Here is a 21,623-nt window from a genome sequence, read left to right on the forward strand (position 1 = left end):
GGGGGGGGGGGGACAGGACACAGTGGTAGGAGGTTTGCACTACTTAGCAAGGTTGACAAAAAGAAGCACCAAATTATCCTGAAGGCCATATGCCACTGGAAATAAGTGTGTTTTAAAATTTTTTCAAGAGAATTGAAAAATGAAACCTGAAAATGAAAATAAGTTTTAAAATCAGTTATTTCACAGTTTCATAGTTTCTAGGGTAGGAAGGGACCTGAGTAGATCATCTGGTCCGACCCCCTGCCATGGCAGGAAAGAGTACTAGGGTCAAACGACCCCAGCAAGGTGTACATCTAGCCGATGTTTGCTGATTTAAATCAGTGTTTGCTGATTTAGGTCAGGATTAATGTCTGTCATTTAGATTTAAATCAATACACCCTAGTGGGTACTAGGCTGTCCTTTTTATGAGCACAGACATTTAATTTTATTCCAGTAGTAAATCTATGGTATTTAGCTCATCACCAGGTTTTCCCAACACCATCTATGAGTGTGGGAATATTTTTATAGCCAGGTTCTTCTGACTTGGTAAAGTAGAACTGTAAGCGCATGGGTGAGAAAATGTCACACCAAATTGTCATGCTTCTAATTTTTTTAATAATATTTTTGTCCGTTGTAAGTGTGGCTGGCAAAGCACATAAAAGACAATTTACAGGAATCCAAACTATGGTGCACTCTAACACTTGCTGTCAGGAGTGAGGGGCACCGGCTGGGCCAGGGGGCTGCAGGTCGGGTATAAGGGGCATGGCTGGGCGAGGGGGGTAGGAGACTGGGTTGGTTGTGCGAGGGCTGTGGCTTAGGAGTGAGGGGCAATGGCACGGGCAGGGGCAGGGCACCAGCATATCAGGGCTGCTCAGCACCACAAAGCAGTGTGGGGGACGGGCGACCAGGAGCAGCTGGAGCCTCACCCTGGTGAGCGAAGGGGTCAGAGGAAGCTCTGATTTTTCCATGGTAAAAAAACCCCCCAAAGTCAAAATACAGAGGTATTTAGATGGTTTGTATTATTTAGAGGTATTTATTATGATTGAGGCATTGGTAGGCTTCCACGTAGCTTTAAAATTGTGAATATATTAATAAAACATTGTGTTCAACTGATATATCGTGGTGTTTAATTTAAGTTGTGGAAGAACATGGATTTAGGGGGGTTTAAAATCAGAGATTTTGGGGTTTTTTACACAGAGACAACCAGGGTCCTTGTTCAAAAGTTAGTAAAGAAAAATCATTACCATCTGACAACTGTTTAGGTATGTGTGACATTGTTTCAGACATTGTTTCTAGGTCCTTGAGACCTTGCTCAAAATCACTAATGGCTGCTGTAAAATATGAGAACCTTATCTTTTATAGAAACAGAACTGTAAAATCCATGCATTTTATAATACTTGGTTGACCTCTCTCAGAAGTATCTCTTTGGGGAGATGATAAAATACTACTCAGTTAAAGTATTACTGATCGATTTCTTTCTTCACGTGCTACTGAAGGGAGAATAGGTCCTTTGTTCTCCTAGGAGGATCTGTAGCTATCACCGCTTACAATTCCTCTCAGCTCTGTAATTATATAATATTGGAAATTTTCAGATCCTGTAGATGCCACTTCCCACTTAAATTTCAAAGTGAGTTTCTGCTTTTTGGATCAATTTGGTGCATGTCATTTTGTTACATAGAGGGCCATTTAGATTAAACACATGTACTACAACCAGATATGCAAAGCAAAGATGAACTACATCCAATTCATTTTGCTTTATGACTTGCAGTTACTGGAACCAAGTTTTCTGGCCTGTTAAGTATCTACAAGAGCAACTGAAGTCAGTGGGAGTGGAGATTGATCACTAACCTCTGAAATTTGGAATTGTTGTATTTAGCACCAAATCAAATAGGCAAGAAAAGCAATTATCTTTGCGTGACATTTGGCAATTCTGGTTATTTCCGATACTTCTGTATTGGCTCCCAAACAGAGTAGACAAAAATTAGTTTACTAATTTCACATATGCATCAATGCTCATAGTGTCTAGTCATCTTTGCATTCTGATAAATGTAATTCTGTATATTTAAAAGCTGTAGGCTTTTAAAATTCTGACTGTCTTATTACAATGTCTGTCCCTTGATACCATTTTTAAAGTGTTTTATAGTTATGCATTTTATGTAGAAATTGAGCAGTTATTTGGCTGTTATTTGACCTGACTTTTACTGTTATTTTGAGTTAGTAGTAAACATTGACAAATCATATTCCCTAGCATCTGAGAGTTAATAACTGAACTGAAGGTTATGGTTTTCCATCTGATTCACCCAGGGCAGAAAAGAAATATAGTAGCTGTCTGTAATAGAAGTATATAGAGTGAAAGATCCTTTGGCTAATGGATTCTAGTTTTCCTTTTTTTTTCCCCTAAACCCTTGAACTCTTGCCTTCCCTACTTGTATTGTGCTTCTCTTGGTTTCCTGCTGTAGATGTAATGGTAACACATCTACAAGATTACTTTATCTGAAGGAAAAAGTGAAACGATTATAACCTTTACAGATGTGCTAGGCAGCGAGAGTCTGTAGGTAGCGGTTCTTGCTTTTTCATTTAAGTCTAACAAAGCAGTCATTTAGAGCTTTGCTCCAAAAAAAAGGCTAACATTTTTTCAGTAAAGCTAGGAATAGTGGGGACCAGTGCTGGAAAGATAAGAATAAGCTTGATGTGTTCTGGCTCTTCAAGGCTATTGAATGGCAGGGACATCCAAGGAACTAACAGTTGAGGCTCTTGACTAAGAGCTTTTCCTTTAAAGCTCTGTTCTTTTTTTTTAAATGAATATGTGAATATGTTTATCAGGTATGGAACAGTGTTGAAACCTTTAAAGCAATGTTTTAAATATGACCTTTTAAAAGAGTTGTGCATGCCTGGCAACTCTTGATAAATCACTTTCACTTTCTCCCTTCTTTGAGGCAGAATGTAAGGCAGATTATCTACATCTTTCATAGAGCAGAGCTAGTTGCAAGGTACGGGATAGGCATTGCAGTGCTCTTGTCGCCCCCTGCATATGGATCGGGATCATTAAAGCTCAGTGTGATTCACTGAGCATGGTGGCAGCATTTGTGACCTTCTATTCATTCACTTCTATTTGGTAGTGTTAGGAGAAGAGGCTCCTTACTGTCTCGACCACAGAAGGATTAGGCAAAATATTGCCAAAGTCAGAGAGAGCAAAGAATTGAATTTTACCGTCATCTCTGCCACACTGGATGTGTGAAATTTTTTTTCCTAATGAAATATTTGTTCGACTGAGCAAGCCCATTAGGAAATTCTCTTAATGCTCCATTTTCAAATGGTCAGACATTTGACATTAAGTCAAACCCAAGTGCATGTCAAGTGAATCACACTTGCGCCCCATCAGAGAGCTAAAACCAGGCCAAATATTAAATTTGAAACCTGAACCATTTTTACTATAGCTGTGTCTATAAAACTATAGCCAGAGAACCACTGCCCCCCCCCCCTTTTTTTTTCTGGAGTGAGGAAAACCTGTTTCCTTGAATTGAAAAACTGTTGAAAGGCTGGTGCTTTGTCTGCAGAAGAAATTGTTCTTTGGCAACGTCCAGGCATTGAAAATTACAATCCAAGAGATTTTGGAAAGTGGGAATTATATAAAATGCAGGAGTTAGAATGGAAACATTTGTGCCTTCTTATAGGGTTTATACAGACGTGTCCCTATACCCTCAGAATTATAATCCAGTAAATTCAGTGTAAGTGCTGATTTTTGTTCAGCATGGAAGTGAAAAATCCAAACTCTTGTTTTTTCTACCAGAGCTCTGGTTTCTATTTGAAATGGTAGGCCATTCAAATTCACAAAAAACCTTGGGTCCTCTAACACAATAAACAGCTTGAATAATGTATTGTATGTACAGTTGATGCCTCTCTACTACTATAACATTTTGCAGAAATGCACCTATTTAACTTTCCCTATTACTTTGAGTGATCTTCAGACTTTTTTTTTTTCACTTTCTCTGTAGTTTTACTTATGACAAAAGCCACAAGTAATTGCAGTGATGCTTTAATTTCTTTGGGTAAAGGAAGGATATTACATCCAGGTTCCCAAGAAGATTTTTCTTGCTGTTTTGGAAGCTTCCTTTAAAAAGCTTTTTAAAAAATGTAATTGGGACAGTGGGGCCAGTTTTGTAGTTTCCGTAGTTTTATAGTTGAATTGAAATGAGGACAGAACACGTTATCTGAAATTCAGAAAATAAAAAATGGCAATGAATTTACGTTGCTGTTGCTTTTGTGGCTGTGAGCACGAAGATTGAAGTTTGGCCACCAAGGTGATGACGTTCGTTGTGCTTTTGCACTTAGCAGGGAAGCCCACGAACAGTTTGTCGTCATCTTCCCCACGTGAGTAGTCAGTGGTGCTGTAAAATCCACGCTGCTTCCGTAGCTGCTGGCATTATCAAATATCGCTCCCTCCATGGTGAAAGGGGATTTAGCCATGCTCTGAGAGCATGAAAAGATCCTGGCTGACCCTGAACTCCTGTTGCATGAAGATACTGCCCACCCAACAAGATGTAGACTTAAGGAAATGTTTCCGATTACACGCACTCCAACTTTCATTGAACAGTCTGGGCGTTGAGAGCCGCTGGTGTGAAATCTGGTCTGCAGCAATAGCATGCAACAGAAATTTGGTCATAGAGCTAATCATTGAGATTCTGAGTTTCCACCTGCATTGTAAATACTGGACTGCACTGAGCTGCATTCATACAGGGCATGGAAGGCATGTCTAATTATTGAACAAATGGGGCATCAAGGACTTGCTGACTTGCTGACAAATGGGGCATCAAGGACTTGTGTATGCGGTAAGGTACAGTCAGTGAGCCGTATTGCAGACTCCTCTCCTGAACTTGCATATCATGGAGGGATTGAAGCAATCCACTTAGCCAGCCTGGATATCATCATCTGGCTATGAGATCTCATTATATGAAGGTTAATCGGCACTTCTCTGCTGTTGCTTGCCCTAGCCATGCAAATGGAGACAAAGAAGCTGTGAAATTGGGGATTATTGTAGAGGACCTGATTCTGATCTCCTACTGGTTTTACTCCAGTGAACTGCTTAACTTCAATGGATTTCCTTAGGGTTACACTAGAATCATGCTTTTATATTGCCTAGTAAGGCTCTAAAAATGAGAAATTAAGAACAACATTTGAAAGTTTTGTGTTTCTTAGAGTTATGGTCAGGTTTCCTGTATGTGTGTGTAATTTTTTTTTCAGTGCCTTTAGCTGCCTGCAATTTAAAAAAAAAAAAAAAAAAGTTTCTTGTGACATAAAGATATCTCCCAATCATGTGAGCAGCTGTACTGAAGTTTTGTTAAAACAGTAGGAGCAGTGTATAGTTTTACTAGCAAAATAATCAAATCAGTTACCTAGTTTTAGTGCTTTTGCCTCAAGCCCCTGCCATTTGAGTTCATGAAAACTCCTCTTGCAGGCGCTCTCCTATATATAATGTTCAGCTGAGAGAATGGGGCCCTTTGAGATGATAACCATTCCAGCTGTGTGAAGCTGGTCACAAATCTTCCCTATAAATTAAGTTTATGCCTTTCACCAGAAGTCAGGCATGCTTCCTTTTATGGAATGATTAACTTTTGAACTGGGTTAGGGCCTGTGGCAGTAACTAGTAATTCTGCTCTTAAATGTGTTCACTAAAGTCCCCAGAGGTTTCCAGTAGCTGTAAATACCCATTGTGCTATAATGAAGTGCACCAGGGGCATTATTTTAAAACAGATGTGATAAATATTTCTAATGGGTGGGCAGTTAGTATTGTTATGTAGCTTGTGGGTCATTAATAATAACACATTCCTAGCACTTTAAGTAACTTTTAATTGGATTACTTGTGCTAGTGAAGGAGAAAAAAAATCCCTCAAAGATTTCCCACTACATGCTGTGATTTCCTTTGAATACTATTTAAAACCATTATCATTTAATAACTCCATACCACAACCACTTACTCTTGTCTATGCTTGCATAATGTTTACATGATGCAGTTCAATGGCCATTCAGTGCAGTTTTTATATCTGTTTATGCTGCTGCTTATGTATGTAGGAACTGAATTAGTTATCACTTAAATCAGGGGTCGCTCCACTTTGGATGAAGAGTAGAGTGGATATCACAATTAGAAGTGCAAATTCACAACACAGTTTTCTTCTATTTGTGTACTTTATTTTGCAAATTTCTCTGCAGCCTGGCTTGGTCAAAAAGAAGAAACTGTGGACGATAACACAGGATATTTTCTTCCACTTTGTCTAACAAAACATATTTCCACTTGATCTCTGTATATTCAGGTGCAGGGCCTTGTGTGCTGGTAAGTTGTGATGTTGCTGGACCATGAAGCTGGCCTGCTGCTCAGTTTTTAGTAAGCTCTTTTGGCTGAATATTCCTGAATTATGAATGTCAGATACCCAGAGTGATCTCAAACCCTCTATATTACATGTTGCCATGGCAAATTGGTGTGATAGGCATGCATCAGTTACTATATGTTTACTGGTCTTTATATTAAGTTTACATGCACATGTTTTGAAAGCTAATGAACTTGTGAAATGATTTTTTTTCCCTTCAAGGCTTCTGAAATAGCTGTCTAACTTGTTCCAGTTTGTTTATAGAATAACAAACTAATTACTTTCTCCCTTGGTAGATAATTATTGAAATTACTATAAATTCAAAGTATATTTGTTTCTCCAGTTGGCTGTTGTTCTGAGGTAGGGCTGATGTCTCAGAACCTGATTCAGCAAAGTGAAATAGCATGTGCTATTCAAGGGTATGAGTAGTTTCATTGACTACTCGGGTTTTAACATTAGGCATGTTCTTAAGTGCTTCCACAAAGTGAGACTTTAGGCATTCTCATTTGTGTTTGGGGAAGAGAAGAGTGAACATCTGTATGCTATTTTCCTTGGTAATTCATTGCTATCAGAATGGTCTGTATTTATATAACCATGTTTATGATGTACATCAACCACAAAAAACTTCCTGTCACAATGCTCATGTGGAAGTACTTAGCGGTTTTCATAGAGTCACGAGACTTCATTTGCCAGGTTTCTGTGCATCAAACAGATGCAACCTAAGTGGCGATGCCTACGTGGTTCAGTCTGCAATAGTAGCCATGGGGCAGATTTTCTTTCAGTCTATACTGTACAAGGGCAGCAGAATTTTCTCCTGCAAGTCTATAGAGTTCATACAGTTCGTAGAGGAGCAGAGTTGGAAGGAACCTCCAGTGGTCATCTAGTCCAACTCCCTCCCTTCCCTATACAAACCATCCTGTACAGTACAAATCCATAATCTAAACTCTTCATAAAACTACTGTCACAGTGGGACCTTCCTGTATCAAGCCTTATTGTCTAGAATGAACACAGAATTACCATGAGCATTTTTCCCTCCTAAACACAGTCAGTTTTCAGTTTTAGAGATATTGTGGAAATATGGAATACTTAGAGTGGTTTTATATGGTTTTATTAGGTTTGGAAATTGTGGAAATATTTATTCATCAGTGCTCACATGCTCCAATGGAATCACTGGGGAATGTCTAAAGCTGAAAAAGTAAATTCCATATCCCATTTTGCCTGAAAGCTGTTCTGTCCAGGGACCGCCAATGCTGTTTTTCCCCTTATCTTCCACTGTTATCATTATGACTAAGCACATTAACATAAAAATGCCATAGTTACATAGCAGCTAATCATATCTAGTTTCTTATGTCTTCCCTGAAAAATCATAATCTTCTTTTTTGTAATTTCATAATTATCTGTACAGCAACTAATTGTAATTTTGCCAAGTGAGGATTGTAACTTCAGGTGGAAAATAAGCAGGAGCAGGAGATGAACTGCTAATGGATGAAGAGATCCTGCTGCTACGTGTGTGCCATTTGCCCTTAAGTGCATTTTCTTTCTGTCAGAAAATAAAGTCTGCTTGCAGACATTTAAAGAAAAAAGAAGCAAGGAAAAAAGGGCTTTACCAGAAGAAGCGGCACATTACTTCAACCCAGTTTTGCAATGCCTGTATAGACTGGGGGCTTCTGTGTGGTTTTTTGGTGCTTTTAGCTAAAGCTGATTCAATGAGCTATTGAATAAAAGTGTCAAAAAGCCCCATTAAAGCACCCGATCTATATAAATGTTGGGTGAGCCAGGTCTGCCTTATGCGATGCCTCTTCTAGGCACACACGGGGCTCAGCATGGGAACACGCTGAGTTTAAAGTAAAGTGCTGTGTTTTGGGGGGTTTTTAACATCTGCAAGCAACCAGTGTATAAATCTGATTCAAACATCTGGAAAGCAGTGTTCCTTACTTTAGTAAGCATGAGAATGGGATTTAAGTATTCTGCAGATTTGAATCGCAGTTAAGTATAGATCCCTGTACTGGCAGAAATCCTTGAATTTTTAAACACAATTTAAAGGACAGCATTGTGTCTCACTCAGATTTTATCTTGGCATTCTCAGATATGTGAGAGGTCAAGAAGGAGTGAGATGAGCTGGGAGAGGAGCAGGGTATTGAGTTAGAAGAGGTTTTAGAGCATTGGGCCAGGTTTTTTGCCAAGGACTGTTTAGCCAGAAGGAGCAGACGCAGTAACAGTGCAAGTGGTATGAAGGAAGGAATAAATCTGGAGATGGGGAAGAAGAGATTCAGTGAAAGGGGAGGTCACTAGGGAATAGTAAAAGGTAGCAGCAACGCACTGCCTACTTGTTTCTGCTCCAAAATTAGGCAGTGTTGCTGTTTTAGCACGGACGTGACTGCACACGAAAAAACAGGCCTGAGACATAATGGCTCATTTAAGGGCATTACTAAACTGTCCAGTGTCCAGGGTTTGGTGTAAGGTGAAAGAGGAGTGAGCAGCAGGGTGAACTTTTTGGTGGAGCTCATGCTCATCATGGTGCTAGTAGAAATCTGCTATTAGTATCTGCAGTGACATTCCCTGGGCCAAGGCCCAGGTCAGCACATACCCACTTTCAGAATCAGGGATCAGTAATTGGTTCCTTCTTCCTCTTCTGTGCCAAGGACAAATTCTGGGAGTAGGCTCATTTAGTCAAGCTCCCTGGTGTTGAATCCACAGATTATGCTGCTATGATGCAGCCTTCCTTGTTGGGCTTGACTAACTTCTTCACCACAGGAGTAACCCATACTGTTTTTTTTCCACTAGGTGCATATTTAAAGATAGCTGCTGTTGCTTTTGCTGCTCCAAGTGCTTATATCTTGCCATCTGACCTGCATAAATTCCACTGTTCCTGTCAAACACTGGAGCTCTTAAAAATACTAAATAACGTGCATCTAACATATATGTATATGTAAGTTGTTGAGCTTAGCTTAGCTTGGACATGTATGATCCAAACAAGACATGAGTAAAATATCAGTCTCTGTCCTCAAGAAAGCATGTAGGGCTTACATTGAGGCTATAAATAGACATTGCCAAATGCAGTGGATCAGCTGTGCCTGGATATGCCTTGGCACAGCTGTTATGTTACACTGGGCTGCATAGACATTGCCTGTTGTCCCACTGGGTCAGGCCTCTGCTGCTCGAGCGGCTTCAGGGGCCTAATCCTGAGGGACAGCTGCAAACGGGAGCCCTGGGTTCCCTACTCTCAGACTTGCACCCAGAGATTCCCTTGGCAGGGGGTTCTGTGAGTGTCATATCATGCTGCTGTGCCCTGACTCGGGGCTCACCTTTGGGTTTCCCAATTTGCAGAGGTTCACCCCCAGTTGCAGAATGATACTTGTGCCCTGTCAGGAGTTTCTTGGGATTCACCTCTGCAAACTGGGGAACCCAGACAGGCCCTCCTAGGGCTTCAGGGGCCTGATCCTGCCTGCCCCCGGAATGGGACCCAAATTTCTAGGGATCGGGCCCTTGAAGCTCTAGGGCTGCCTGCCTGGGGTGGCTGGAGAGTGAGGGCAGCTCTGGGCTGTCCATGCTGTCCCACCATAAAGCAAAAAGACATCCACTGCAAAACAGCGGAACAAATTTATACCCTGTTGCACTCGCAGAATTTGGGCATTTGTAGTATGACTAAAGACATGTATGTTTGTTTGCTTGGTCTCTGTGTCTCTATGCTGATTTTTATGGCGGCACAAAGGCAATATCTGTTTCCAGCCTTAGTTGCTTGAGGTCTGGAAGGGTGGTGGAGGAGGGGCTAAATCCATTGGTGGAGGAGGGGAATGATCCATTGTTCTTTTTGGCAAGGGTCAGCGTGTGTGTGTGTGTTTGTCTGCGCGTGCGTGCACGTGCATGTGCATGTGGACCTCGTTCAGGTCTTTAGGCACTACTGCAGTAAAAATGATGAAAATGGCTTTGTCCCAATTGTATGCTGGTTAGCAGAATTCACTTTCCGCATTGGACCTCTCTGCTGCACCTCTTTTTGATGGTAGTAAACTGTACCTTCAAGAAATTGCACACAGCTAGCAATCCAAAGAAAGCACTGCACTAGCTGTTTTGACGGCACTATACAGATAGTCTTAGTTCATAATCCTCATGCCAATGACTTGTAATGTTGTTGCATTTCCCAGTGGTATCCTGTGGAATCCAGTAATAGGGTCTTCCCTAAAGAAAACAGTTCCCATTTAAAATAAGCTATCAAATATTGTTCTAGGCTTCCTTCTAATCAATCAGGGGTCTGGTTGCCATCTTGGAGTCCATCTTGGAGTTATGTCTGAGAATGAATATTCTGGGGCTGCTGTTTTTAGTATTGTTTTTTAATTTTTCTTTTTATCTACACTGACGCACTAAGCAAACACAATTGATTTTGTTATGGGAACATGGAAAGTTAACTAAGAGAATTGGTATCCAGTTGCTGTTGCACAGATTATTCTGCAACAACTCCCCCCCCAAGCCTATTGTAATATTTGTTATGTAACATCCAAATTAAGTTACAGACTGCTGGAATTTCCAGGAATCCATTTATAATTTAATGCAATGCAAAAATAAAACCCACAGATTTTTCTCATGGTTCAGTTGAATTGTGCAGCCCAGCCCTGCCCCCACCTCACCCCACCCCATAGTATATTCTTGAACTGCTAAGAAGCATGCATTGTGCATCTAAAACATGCACTTCTCAGTGAAAGCTATTTATACACTTGGAACCATATTTTTTCTCCCAGTTAACTAAAATTACTTACAATCCCAAGTAAATCTAACAGTTATTCACAATATAGGCCTGAATCCTGCAAAGACTTAGGCAAATGCTTGACTTTAAATGTCGGAGAGTTCCCATTTGACTTCAGTAGGACTATGTACATACATACGTACTGGGTACAGACACGAACTATGACATTTGTAGTCAAGGATTCTCGTATTAAGCAGTCTCTTGGACCAGCCTTATATAGACATGAATACATTAGATAAAATTATGCTTCATTTTCATTTAAAGTATATCCGATAGGCAGTCATTTTATGTTGGGCCATTAAGTAGAGTCATAAGGCGGCAGTAACTCTTAGGGCTTGACCTAAAACTAATGTCCCCAAAATTGGGGATTGAAGTTAGTCAGTCAGCTATGCTGCATCTTTTCAGGTGGATGTTTAGATTTTATGCCAGTGAGTGGCGTTAAAATTCCTTGTCCTACACTAAATTTTATATAGATCTCACTTAAAACAAACAAGCCCACCATGGAAGATATTGCACATTTTTGCGTATCGGTTTACTGTTAAGATTATTCTGGGGTGATTATCCTCAGTTGTTCTTACTGTGTCAAGAAAAGAAATCACTGAACATAGACAATATGTTCATGATCGCTTTCTAAAGGCTTCTACTCAGCTATGTTTGAAGAATGATCCCCCCTAATGTAGAATTATTGTTTTAGATAGTTTTTCCCAGGGGCCATGTTAACCATATTGCTCCATTCTTCCATCACTGATGCCGTCTGTGTTTGTCAATCTGATGCATTTGGCTGTGAGTGTACACAAGTGGCTTGCACATTTGCTTAAGATCAGGCTGTTGGGAAAGAAAATAGGCTGCATGGCTATTATGTAGCTGAATATCTCTGAGGAGAAATGGGTTGTAACAATGACAAATGACATCTATTCATCATCTCTCCAGGCAACCAAAAAAAAAAGATTAGAAAATTGACTTAAAAGCAGTCAAGAGGAATATGCTTTTGTGAGATTGACTACAGAAACTGCACTTTTAAAACTAAGAATTCTAGCATGTACAAGTTGTCTCTGATTTACCAACTTTTATTGTAATTGGTCTTGTCGTCCTTAATCTAAAGTGTTCTAAGCACTGCAGAGAACAGTCTAATGGAGGCATCTAATAGTCTTTGTGGGCACCTACGCGCAAGCACGGACACTTCTCGGAGGTGCTGGAATTCCAGCACATCGGAGCACACGTGATTAATTGAGTCTGTTGGAGCATGGCAATTGCCGTGCTCCAGCAGCCTCCTGCATCTTGTGTATCAGCATCCCCATACTCAAAAATGGTGGTGGGGATGTTTAAACTAAAGCTTGTTGAATGAGCTATAGTTCAAGTGCCCCTACTGCAATTTTTTTAAGCGTGGGGATGCTGATACAGGAGACAGAGACACTTTAATTAACGCAGCTCTCATAGCTCTCCCCCATCCCCGGAACGTGTTTAAAAAAAAAAAAGTGCCCTGTGTGATTTATTTATTTTAATTCAAGATCACTAACAATAATTTATTACAGTGTCAAATATGCCTTGGGACCAAAATTATGTTCAGAGTATTTTATTTGGTGGCAGCCTCCCCTTTAGCATTTGCTTTCATGTGTTTTTGTGAGGCATTTACTTTGTATCTTGTATTTTTCTGAATAAAGTAGTGTCAGTGAGAATCTGCTTTGAGTGTTCAGAACAGACTTCTATTCGTATAGTAAGTTATTGTGCTGACTGATTAGATACCAGCTGCTATGGAGAGTGGGTGGGTGTTGGGAATCTCAGTTGGGGCAGAGCGCTTCCCAGTCCTGGCGCTGATCGGTTCCCATCTCCTGGAGAGACCCGGGATGTTGGGCAGTGCCAGGACCAGGGGCAGAATGCTCCCTGTCCTCTGTGGTCCCCTGCTGGCTAGGCTGACCTGGAGCAAATTTGCTCCTGGTCAGCGTCTACACAAGTGTTATTGTGCAGTTTCTACTATGCAGTTAGTTTACTACCTGTATTTACAGGTAGTAGCTAACTGTGTGGTAGACTAATTTAGTAGTTAGAAATGAAGAATAACTTTTTGGGGAAGCCGCTGTTATATTAGGTTCTCTTTTCTTTTCTCTTCTCTTCACCAGTTCCTTTGCTGCTACCTTTGCTGTTGTTATTGAAAATCCAATACTTTGTAACTCATGCTTGAATGACCTAAGTGTTTTTTTGTTTTTTAAATATTTTTTCAGCTCAAGCTCAGACATTTTGAGAGATCCACAAGAGGTTGGGATGTGTTCAGAGTCATCAGATAAGTAAGTATTACATAGATTAATGGAGCAATAAACTGAGCCTAATACAGGCCATTTAATTGTTTGTCAGTTGAAAAAAGAGGAGGGGTGAGGGCAGAGAGGGGAAAGGGTTGGTTTAAACAAAACAATTGGCAAGAAACATGCAGTTTTTGAAGTTTCATCAATTCCCAGCAGAGCTTACCAGAGTCCTTATTCAAGCATTCACTTTGGATTCCTCTTATTGGGAAGGAGAAATACAGTTTTTAAAAGCAGAGAGGTTTTGTGTTTTGGTGCATATCGCATATTTAAACAGAGATTAGGCCTAAATCTGCAATGTGCTGTACAAAGACAAAGGAAGAGACTGCCCTGCTCCCACAATTTCCCAGGTAAGCACACAAAGGATGTGAAGGGAAACAGAAGTGCAGAGAGATGAATGAACTCACCTAGGGTTATGCTAGGGTGGCAGAGGTCTATCACTGGATACCCATTAGGAGAAGAAATAAAATCCAAAATGTTGGTGGATTCTTAATTAAAAAATAGATTGCAGATTGTTTTGTCAGAGTTTTCTTTTTTTTCATGTTACAAGACTTCTCTTTAATGTTACTGAAAAATCCATTGTGCTCTAAGGGTTGAAGCTTCTTTGGCATGTAATATTTCTGTACTCGTGCTGTATTCCATGTTCAGTATCATGTTAGCTATAATGCTTGGACATACAAGGTTAATAAGTGGAGTCACATTGGATATAATTCACTTACTCTACTTTTTAAAGTAGGCCCCACAGCTAATTGGGAGAACCATCTTTTATCTGTATATGGTTAATAGACTGTGACAGGTCTTCATAAACGTCACTTCATAATTGAAACAGAATTTGGGACTCTTCAGATGTTTCTTTTGTGTATTTAAGATAGAGTATGATGAATATATTGAATAATAAAAGTTCCTAATGAAAGCACTGACAAGACCTTAATTATAATTATGCCAGAAGTCACTGTTAATGTGAATCAATGGGAAAAATATTAAATAGTCATTAAAAGTTTATTGTAAAAACTACCTGAGGTTGAAAGAGAGGTGAGCAATATTTACAAGACAAATGTTTGTAAGCATGGTTTCTGGCAGCACCTGGAAGTGATTTACAGACACTAGCATTCACTGCACAAAATATTATGTTGTACATATTTTCCAATGCTGTAGACTGTGCTGTAACACTTTCCTCCTGACGATTTTTCTGTGCTGCTGTTTCCATTGTTTAAAACATTACCCAGAGTATAAGGAGCCATAGCTATCTTTCCAGTGGACATTGTTAGGACTTTTGGGTATTTAGGATATACCTGGGCATAAAATGATTGACTGTTTCTTCATGAAGCATCTCCCAGTAAGCCTCTTCTGCTTCTCAGTATCATCTGCATGCAGCTCTTGTAAAATTAAATAGTCAAAGGATGCATACTTGGAACAAGTTGTGACCCTTGAGAAACAACTTGAGCACGCAGGACTTAATGGTCCTGTTTGCTTGTACCTGTATATTTTTTAAAAAGTAATCTGAATTTAAACACAGGGGATAATGTTGCTGGAGATGTTTATTTGTGTATCAGTTTTTCATGATTGAACTGAAGGTGGTAAGTAGGTTGTGATTTTTTTTCTGGTCATATTGAAGAATGAGATTTGATATCTACTACTCAAATGCTATTGTTTGGTTATAATTGCGTTATAACCAAGTACAGGGGTGTATTTGGCTACCAAGTACACCCCTGAAACATTGTTTGGTTACGCTTTCATGGAAAAAGAACCCACCGTCGATGTGTTTGACAACATAATACAAGTCAAATAAAATTCATAAAAGCAAACCAAATCAGCCCATCTGGGTGCGTACTTTCGTTTCTTATGTTTTGGATTTCCCACTTTATCGACCATAATCTGGGATCTAGTAATGAGTTTAGAAGTATTCTGTTTAAAATTGTTACCAAACTTTACAGAATGCATCTCTTTCATCTTGCCTAAACAAGTTCTTCCCATAAGAGCAAAGAAACAAGATTGGGTAGCAGCTTTAGATGTGAAGGGCCTGAATGCTGCTCCTGTTGAGATAAATAGTAAAACTTCTGTTGGTGTGATTGGGTATGTTTTCTTCCAAGTGTTTGGAGCCAGCTGCTACTCCAGGGCTGGCAGCATGGTTATGGCACATGGAGAAGGAGACAGGGGAAGATGATGTTGATTCTGGAAACTGTGGTCGTTGTGTATATTGGAGTCTGGTACTTGCGGGTTCTGTGCATCTCAGCGTGTGGGAGGATTCAGCAGCATGCCAGGGAAAAAGAGGCACAGAGTCAGCGGATCTGCAGAATTAAAGTTCATTTTCCTCCTCGCACAATTCCACAGAAAGCAGCTAGTGTCCGGGAGCGTCTACTGTGTCAACAGCTGCAGAGAAGTTGTGTAGATGAAAGGAAAGAATCCTCTTCCTTAGGCAAATCCCAGAGCGCAGCTCATTTATTTGGGCTGCGAGCTGCAGACAGGAGTTGGGCCTGTACCATAGAGATGTTGCCGTATACATTCCTAAGTAGGTTATGTTTCAACATTTTGGAGCATTTTTGTCTTCCACAGTGATTCTTTGGAGACATATCCCACGAATAGAACAAACTGGAATGACTCCTCTCATCTATGTTTTGTATTTTTGTCAGAGCTGGACCGATTTTTTTTTTTTTTTTTCCCCCCCCTAATTGGTGGTTAGTAGAACCATAGTTAAAATGGTGTCTTTTTTCTTTCTTTAATCTAAGAATTAATTGTATCCCTGGCTTTTGAGGAAAATACCAATTATTTGATTATTCTGTGCTTTCTATTTCAATGTACATTTCTGAAATATTTTTATTTTTCCATAACTTGCTGACATCACCCTGTCTTGACACGTTTCAGCCTGGTTCCACGTTAAAACTCTGTCGTTAATGTATTTTGACAGTGGGGAATATTTCTGTCTTAGTGGAAACAATGCTTTGATTACCTTCCTCTCATGTTATTCTTCATCATTTAATAGTATCCAGTCTATCATTTCCATTGATTTTGAGAAATTCAAACAAAGGTTAAATGACATGGCTAACAATCACCCATTGGTAGAAAAAGTATTTTTCCCCTATGTCATTGTCCTGTCTGGGGTGTAGATGGAAGACCACAATTTCTAAGCCATCAGACACTGACTTTCAGTTAATTTGTCAAGTAATGATACAGTGTATATCTTTTGCTCCCTTTTGCTTCCATCAACTTGTGGTCTAGTGATCCCCATAAACTAATTTTATATGGGCAGAAGCAGCACACCACTTGAGATCTAGACCATAATAGAGTAGAATCTAAGGTTTCTTACACAGATTGCAAGCCATGTCCTTGAAGGAAAGGAGGTATAGAAATCTCAGAATTTAAACTTGGGAAGCTTTTATTCTTTGGTGCAGGTTATTTCTGCCCGCCAGCTTTGGAAGTCAATGTTAACAAGTTGGTGTATCCATAGAAATGTAATGTGTTGCCCTTGGTGCCTGTTTTGTATCAAAAAAAGTCTTCGGAAACATTTAAGTCATGTTGTAATGACTTTTGGACGAGTTGATGTGTGCACAAGAGTTTAGGTAAAACAGATCTACAACTTTCATTCTGCTTGCTATTCTTCCTGTTAATTATAGAGGTTATGCTGCAGTAACTGTTTACTGACTTTTGTACAACAGCTACATTGTTAAACAATAACCTTACTCTAGACAGCACAAGTTGAAGGCACAAGTAGATAGATATACTATGGAACAGACAAAATGGCGTGTTCATTTTATAATGGTCCAGTATTGAATTTATTTAAAATGAGCCATATAGGGACCATCATTCACATTCTTTTCTATAAGATTTTAAATCTAGGTATTTCCAAGAGGAAAGAAGCAATTTAAATGCTAGAGGGGCAAGCTCTACTGGTTTTGGCTGTTCATTTAATTCATTTCAGTGAAGTGCATTATGAATAGTCATCTTTAGAAGAGAAGGAGTTAAATTAGAAGTCGCAGAAGTTAAACACTAAAGCTATCATCTGCATAGAATAGGATCTCAGCTCTATTCCATGTAATCTGTTCTTACAAGCATAGCCAGACACTGCTAAATCAAATAAAAGTATATGGAAATGACAGCTGCACTTTGTAACAGCACAGTTGCCACAGCAGTTAGCTTTGTTCAATGTTTATCTTAGCCATATGCTGTATGGGCATTCAGCCGTCTGAAAACCAAAAACTAGAATTAGTGAAATACATCGGCATCTTGCATCTGGACTATGCTATGTTTTTGCTAATAAATAGCTATTTAGAGAAAAAAATTGTATTTCTTATAGTGTACAAAAATAATAGTTATCAACACTTTGAGCATGTATCTGTATACATATACACATATGCATAAAGTATATCCAGGGATGTATTTAGTAGCCGTGTTGGTCTGAGACAAAAAGAAATACAAAAATCTAGAACTCTTGGTTCAGAAATGATACTTTTTATTAGACCAGCTGAGAAATTGAAAAAAAAATCTTTTTCTGCAAGCTTTTGGGCGCGCACACCCTTCATCAGGCTCAGGGAAAGTTCAAGATGGTAAAAAGTCCCCCCCGTATGTAGAAATAAACTTCAGCCCTCCCTGCCATCTGATACCACCAGGGAAGAAATCCTGTTTGTTCTACACAACAAAGAGCAACCTCACAAAAACACCCTCATGGACCCAGAGGGACAGATTTCCAGCTTCTGCTGCTGTGCAAAAATGAAGTGTATTTCCTAAATATGGGGACTTTTTACCATCTTGAGCTTTCCCTGAGCCTGATGAAGGGCATGTGATTCCAAAACCTTGCAGAAAAAGTTATTTTTTTTTTTCAATTTCTCAGTTGGTCTAATAAAAGGTATCATTTCAGACCCAAGAATTCTAGATTTTTGCATTCCTAAAGTATATACAGTATTTTCTCAAGCATTTTTTTTAAAACATCTTAAAATGCATCAAGATAATGAATGTTAGAGTGAGTTAGGCTGAGCCCAAAGAGTAGTACCATATTTACTCAATTCCAAGATGAGGTTCCCCTTCCGTGCATTTAACACTGGGGGTGAGCCCCTTGTCTTGAAATTGAGTCTGAGGTGGAGGGGAGGCAACTACTGTGGCTCTGGCTCCTACTTGGGGTTGAGGCTGGGTTCAGGGCTGCAACTGCTGCCTGCCCCCTCCCTCCCCTCCTCTGCTCTCTTGCCTTTGGGAGAAATTGCTACTGGGCCAGGCTAGGGCTATGCTTTATGCCCCAGGCTGGAGCAGTGACAGAGCCTGCTGGCACTGGAGCAAGCGTAAGCAGCAGGGGGGCAGAGGCTGGAGCACCTGCCATGGGGCTATGCTGCAGAGATTGCGTATTGCATGCAGGGCCATCCGGCATGCCCCACATGCTGCCTGTGGGTCACTGGGGGCCACATAATACAGCTCCATAGGCCAGATTTGGCCTGTGGGCCATATTTTTGATTCCCCTTCTCTAATCTTCTCCTTAATGTTTCTGTTTTTTATGCTTTCCACCCTACTGGTTTTTATTCTGTTGGGAATTAAGATTTTCTTTGACTGTGAAGGGATTACATTTAAGGTAAACCTCTGTAGAGGATTTATCAACCAGCTACTATATATGATGAGTTGTAAAAGAATGGGTCAATAATGTCCATTTGTAGGGGCATGAATGGGAAGTCAGTTTTGTAGATCACCTCAACTCATGCACCTTAACTGCCAGTCATAGCAGCAACCATTGGCCAAGCCAGGATCTTTTAATTGTGTTTCCAAAAGTTGAATTCCTGAGGCCACCTCTGCAGATGGTTGGGTGCATTCAGTGCTGAATCCTTGGCTCTGTGCCTGCTCGCTCAGGCAGCACACCGCAGCTCAGCTGGCAGCATTGACAGCATGATGCCAAGGCACCCGTAACTTGCCTTCTCCCGTCCTGAGGCTAATAGCTAGGAAAGCGTGGAGGGGGACAGGAGTGGGTCTTTCTAGTGACTGATTTATGGAAACAACTTGTCATTGCTCCTAGATTAAGGGTGATTCATATGTTATGAATTTGAAGACAAGCGTCTATGAGAACCAGAAACCCAGCAGGAGCTCAGACATCCTGGCAGCAGATACCTGGTTGTTACTTTTCCTGGACAGCTTTAAAAATGGTATAATTCAGGCTAGGGTTTGAATCTTAAGCTCGAGACCTTTTATTTTGCAAGGGGGGTATTTATAAAGAGATGAAAATTTAATACTTAAGAGATGAAAACATTACCTTAAAATCAATCTAATGTTACCAACTCCTCCAGTTACATTATGCATGTTCAAACAGCCAAGCATTTTGAAAAACCGAAATTTCCAATCTAGTATTTCACTGATAGAAACAGGATGATTTTTTGTATATAATTAATCCACATGGTAGATCTAATGAAGGAGAAATTAACATTTATGTGCTGCAGTCAGAGTAAATTAACCTCTCTCCTTCTCTGCTGAAGCTTTTAATGAACACCCGTTATGTCAGTCCTCTGGAGTCCCCTTTTATTTGCACTACTCAGTATATTTTGATACACACGGGGTAAAAGGTAATATTGAAAGAGTAAATTCAAATATTAGTTTTTTATTCGTTTCATTTAGCAGCTCTTCATGAAAAATGCAGAAATGGGCAGCTGACAAATATCTCATCCCTTTTTACTGGCCTTTTGAATCACTTTTTTTTCCATCTAGATCTTGGCGTCATTCTTGAAATTTATTTAAGCATAATTTTATAGTCTCTGGGCTTTCAGGATGAATTTTGTGTGTGTGTGTTTGTTTTTATTTAACTGCTTCTGTCACCCCCTGGGAAAGTAACAAATCAAGCGACCTTTTATTCAAGCACGTAGAGGTGACTTTTCTTGAAAGTTATTGGGATTATAGCATGCGAATCACCCAAAATATAATGAATTTGAGGAAACAGATTTCCTGCAGTCTCTGCTGGCTTTATTGGAAGTCTCATGGATGGCTTTGAGATGTAAACACCAGACAAAGGGTTGAAATCATCCAAGTCAGTCTGTTTTGTTAGGTCCTAAACAGATTTGGACTTACGGAATATCTTAAAGCGTTAAGTGAAATTTGATCATCTTTATTACAGGCTTATTCTTTTCGATCATCTTTATTACTTTCACTAGAACTCTGGAAGGTAGTTGCTGTTTTTCTTTCTTTCTTTTTAAATTGAAACCTCGATGAAACTCTGAAAGAAACCGGGTTATATTCCGCTCTGTCTTTCTAGTGCAGAAAAATGGGAGAAGCATTATTGAAATATATGTTGGTGATGTAGGAGATTCTCCTTCTTTGCCCCTTCAGTTTTCCTCTGAACAATACCAGTTAATGGTTCAGCCCCAAAGCGTCTGTTTTTCCACAGAACTGGTAGAGCCTGAGCACTAGAAATGTTGGTCCTCCTGGTCCTTCTAGTGTGTTTCAGCCCAATGAGATCACTCCAGAGCATGACAGTGCCATTCAATTGTCATCATTTTGGGGATTCCCATGGTCTTACTTGCATTTGTATTTACTTTAATCCTTTATTAATGTACCCTTACGAAAGGTTTATATTACATCTTAAAACTGTTCATTCCTGCTTACTTTTTTAAGTCCCTTGTTCATAAAATTTCTACCATGTAGCTTAGCTGTTCATGACCTCTTGCTGCATCCTGGTGAGCAAATGAGTTTCTAGTTTAGTTGCTTAAATAAGCTACACTTGCATCACTTAAATTCTTATATTTTTTTCCACTCAGTTTATTTTTAAATCCTCCAATTAAATGGAAGGCTATGAAGTCAGATTCACCCTGCATGGTCTGGGATCACTGTTCTTGAAAGAATAATAGGTTTCATTGGACTTTTTTTCATAATGAGATGATTACAGAATTGGCAATATGGGGTTTCATCAGTGTGCCAATCAAGACAAGGAAACATCGCATATATGAATTTTTCTCTGGTTTTTTGTTCACAGTCTTTCTTGGCTTTTTTTGACGTCTCCTAAGATGGAGATCACAGCCACATGTTGAATACTTCTGTTAGGATATGTTTTGGTCTCGATTCTCCCTCCCTCCCTCCCCCCTTTTTTTTTTTTGCATAAAATGGACTGCACTTCCTTCAAAAATGTTAAAATCTGTTTGTCAACAGAACCAGAAGTTTCACATGTTTGGTATTAGGGGAGTAATATTATACCAGTTAGATTTAGACCTAGGACAATGGTTTTCAACATTTTCAGACTCAAAGCACCACCTGTCAGACTTGAAACCCCCCCCCCCCCCAAAAATTTTGAAATTTGAAAGC

The 21,623-nt window shown here is 39.8% G+C and overlaps 1 protein-coding gene across 2 annotated transcripts in view; it reads left to right on the forward strand.

Annotated features, from left to right (window-relative positions):
- RAD18 (RAD18, E3 ubiquitin protein ligase) overlaps positions 1–21,623 on the forward strand; it is a 149,037-nt gene that overhangs the window by 106,637 nt on the left and 20,777 nt on the right. For both annotated transcript variants that reach the window (XM_019504687.1, XM_019504688.1), the window contains exon 12: positions 13,296–13,358. In XM_019504687.1, the coding sequence (XP_019360232.1) occupies positions 13,296–13,358 (63 nt within the window). The remainder of the gene's footprint in view (positions 1–13,295; positions 13,359–21,623) is intronic.

The sequence above is a fragment of the Gavialis gangeticus genome, unplaced genomic scaffold (genome assembly GCF_001723915.1).
Source record: "Gavialis gangeticus isolate Ggan-Ray unplaced genomic scaffold, GavGan_comp1, whole genome shotgun sequence".
In the NCBI taxonomy this organism is placed as follows: Eukaryota; Metazoa; Chordata; order Crocodylia; family Gavialidae; genus Gavialis; species Gavialis gangeticus.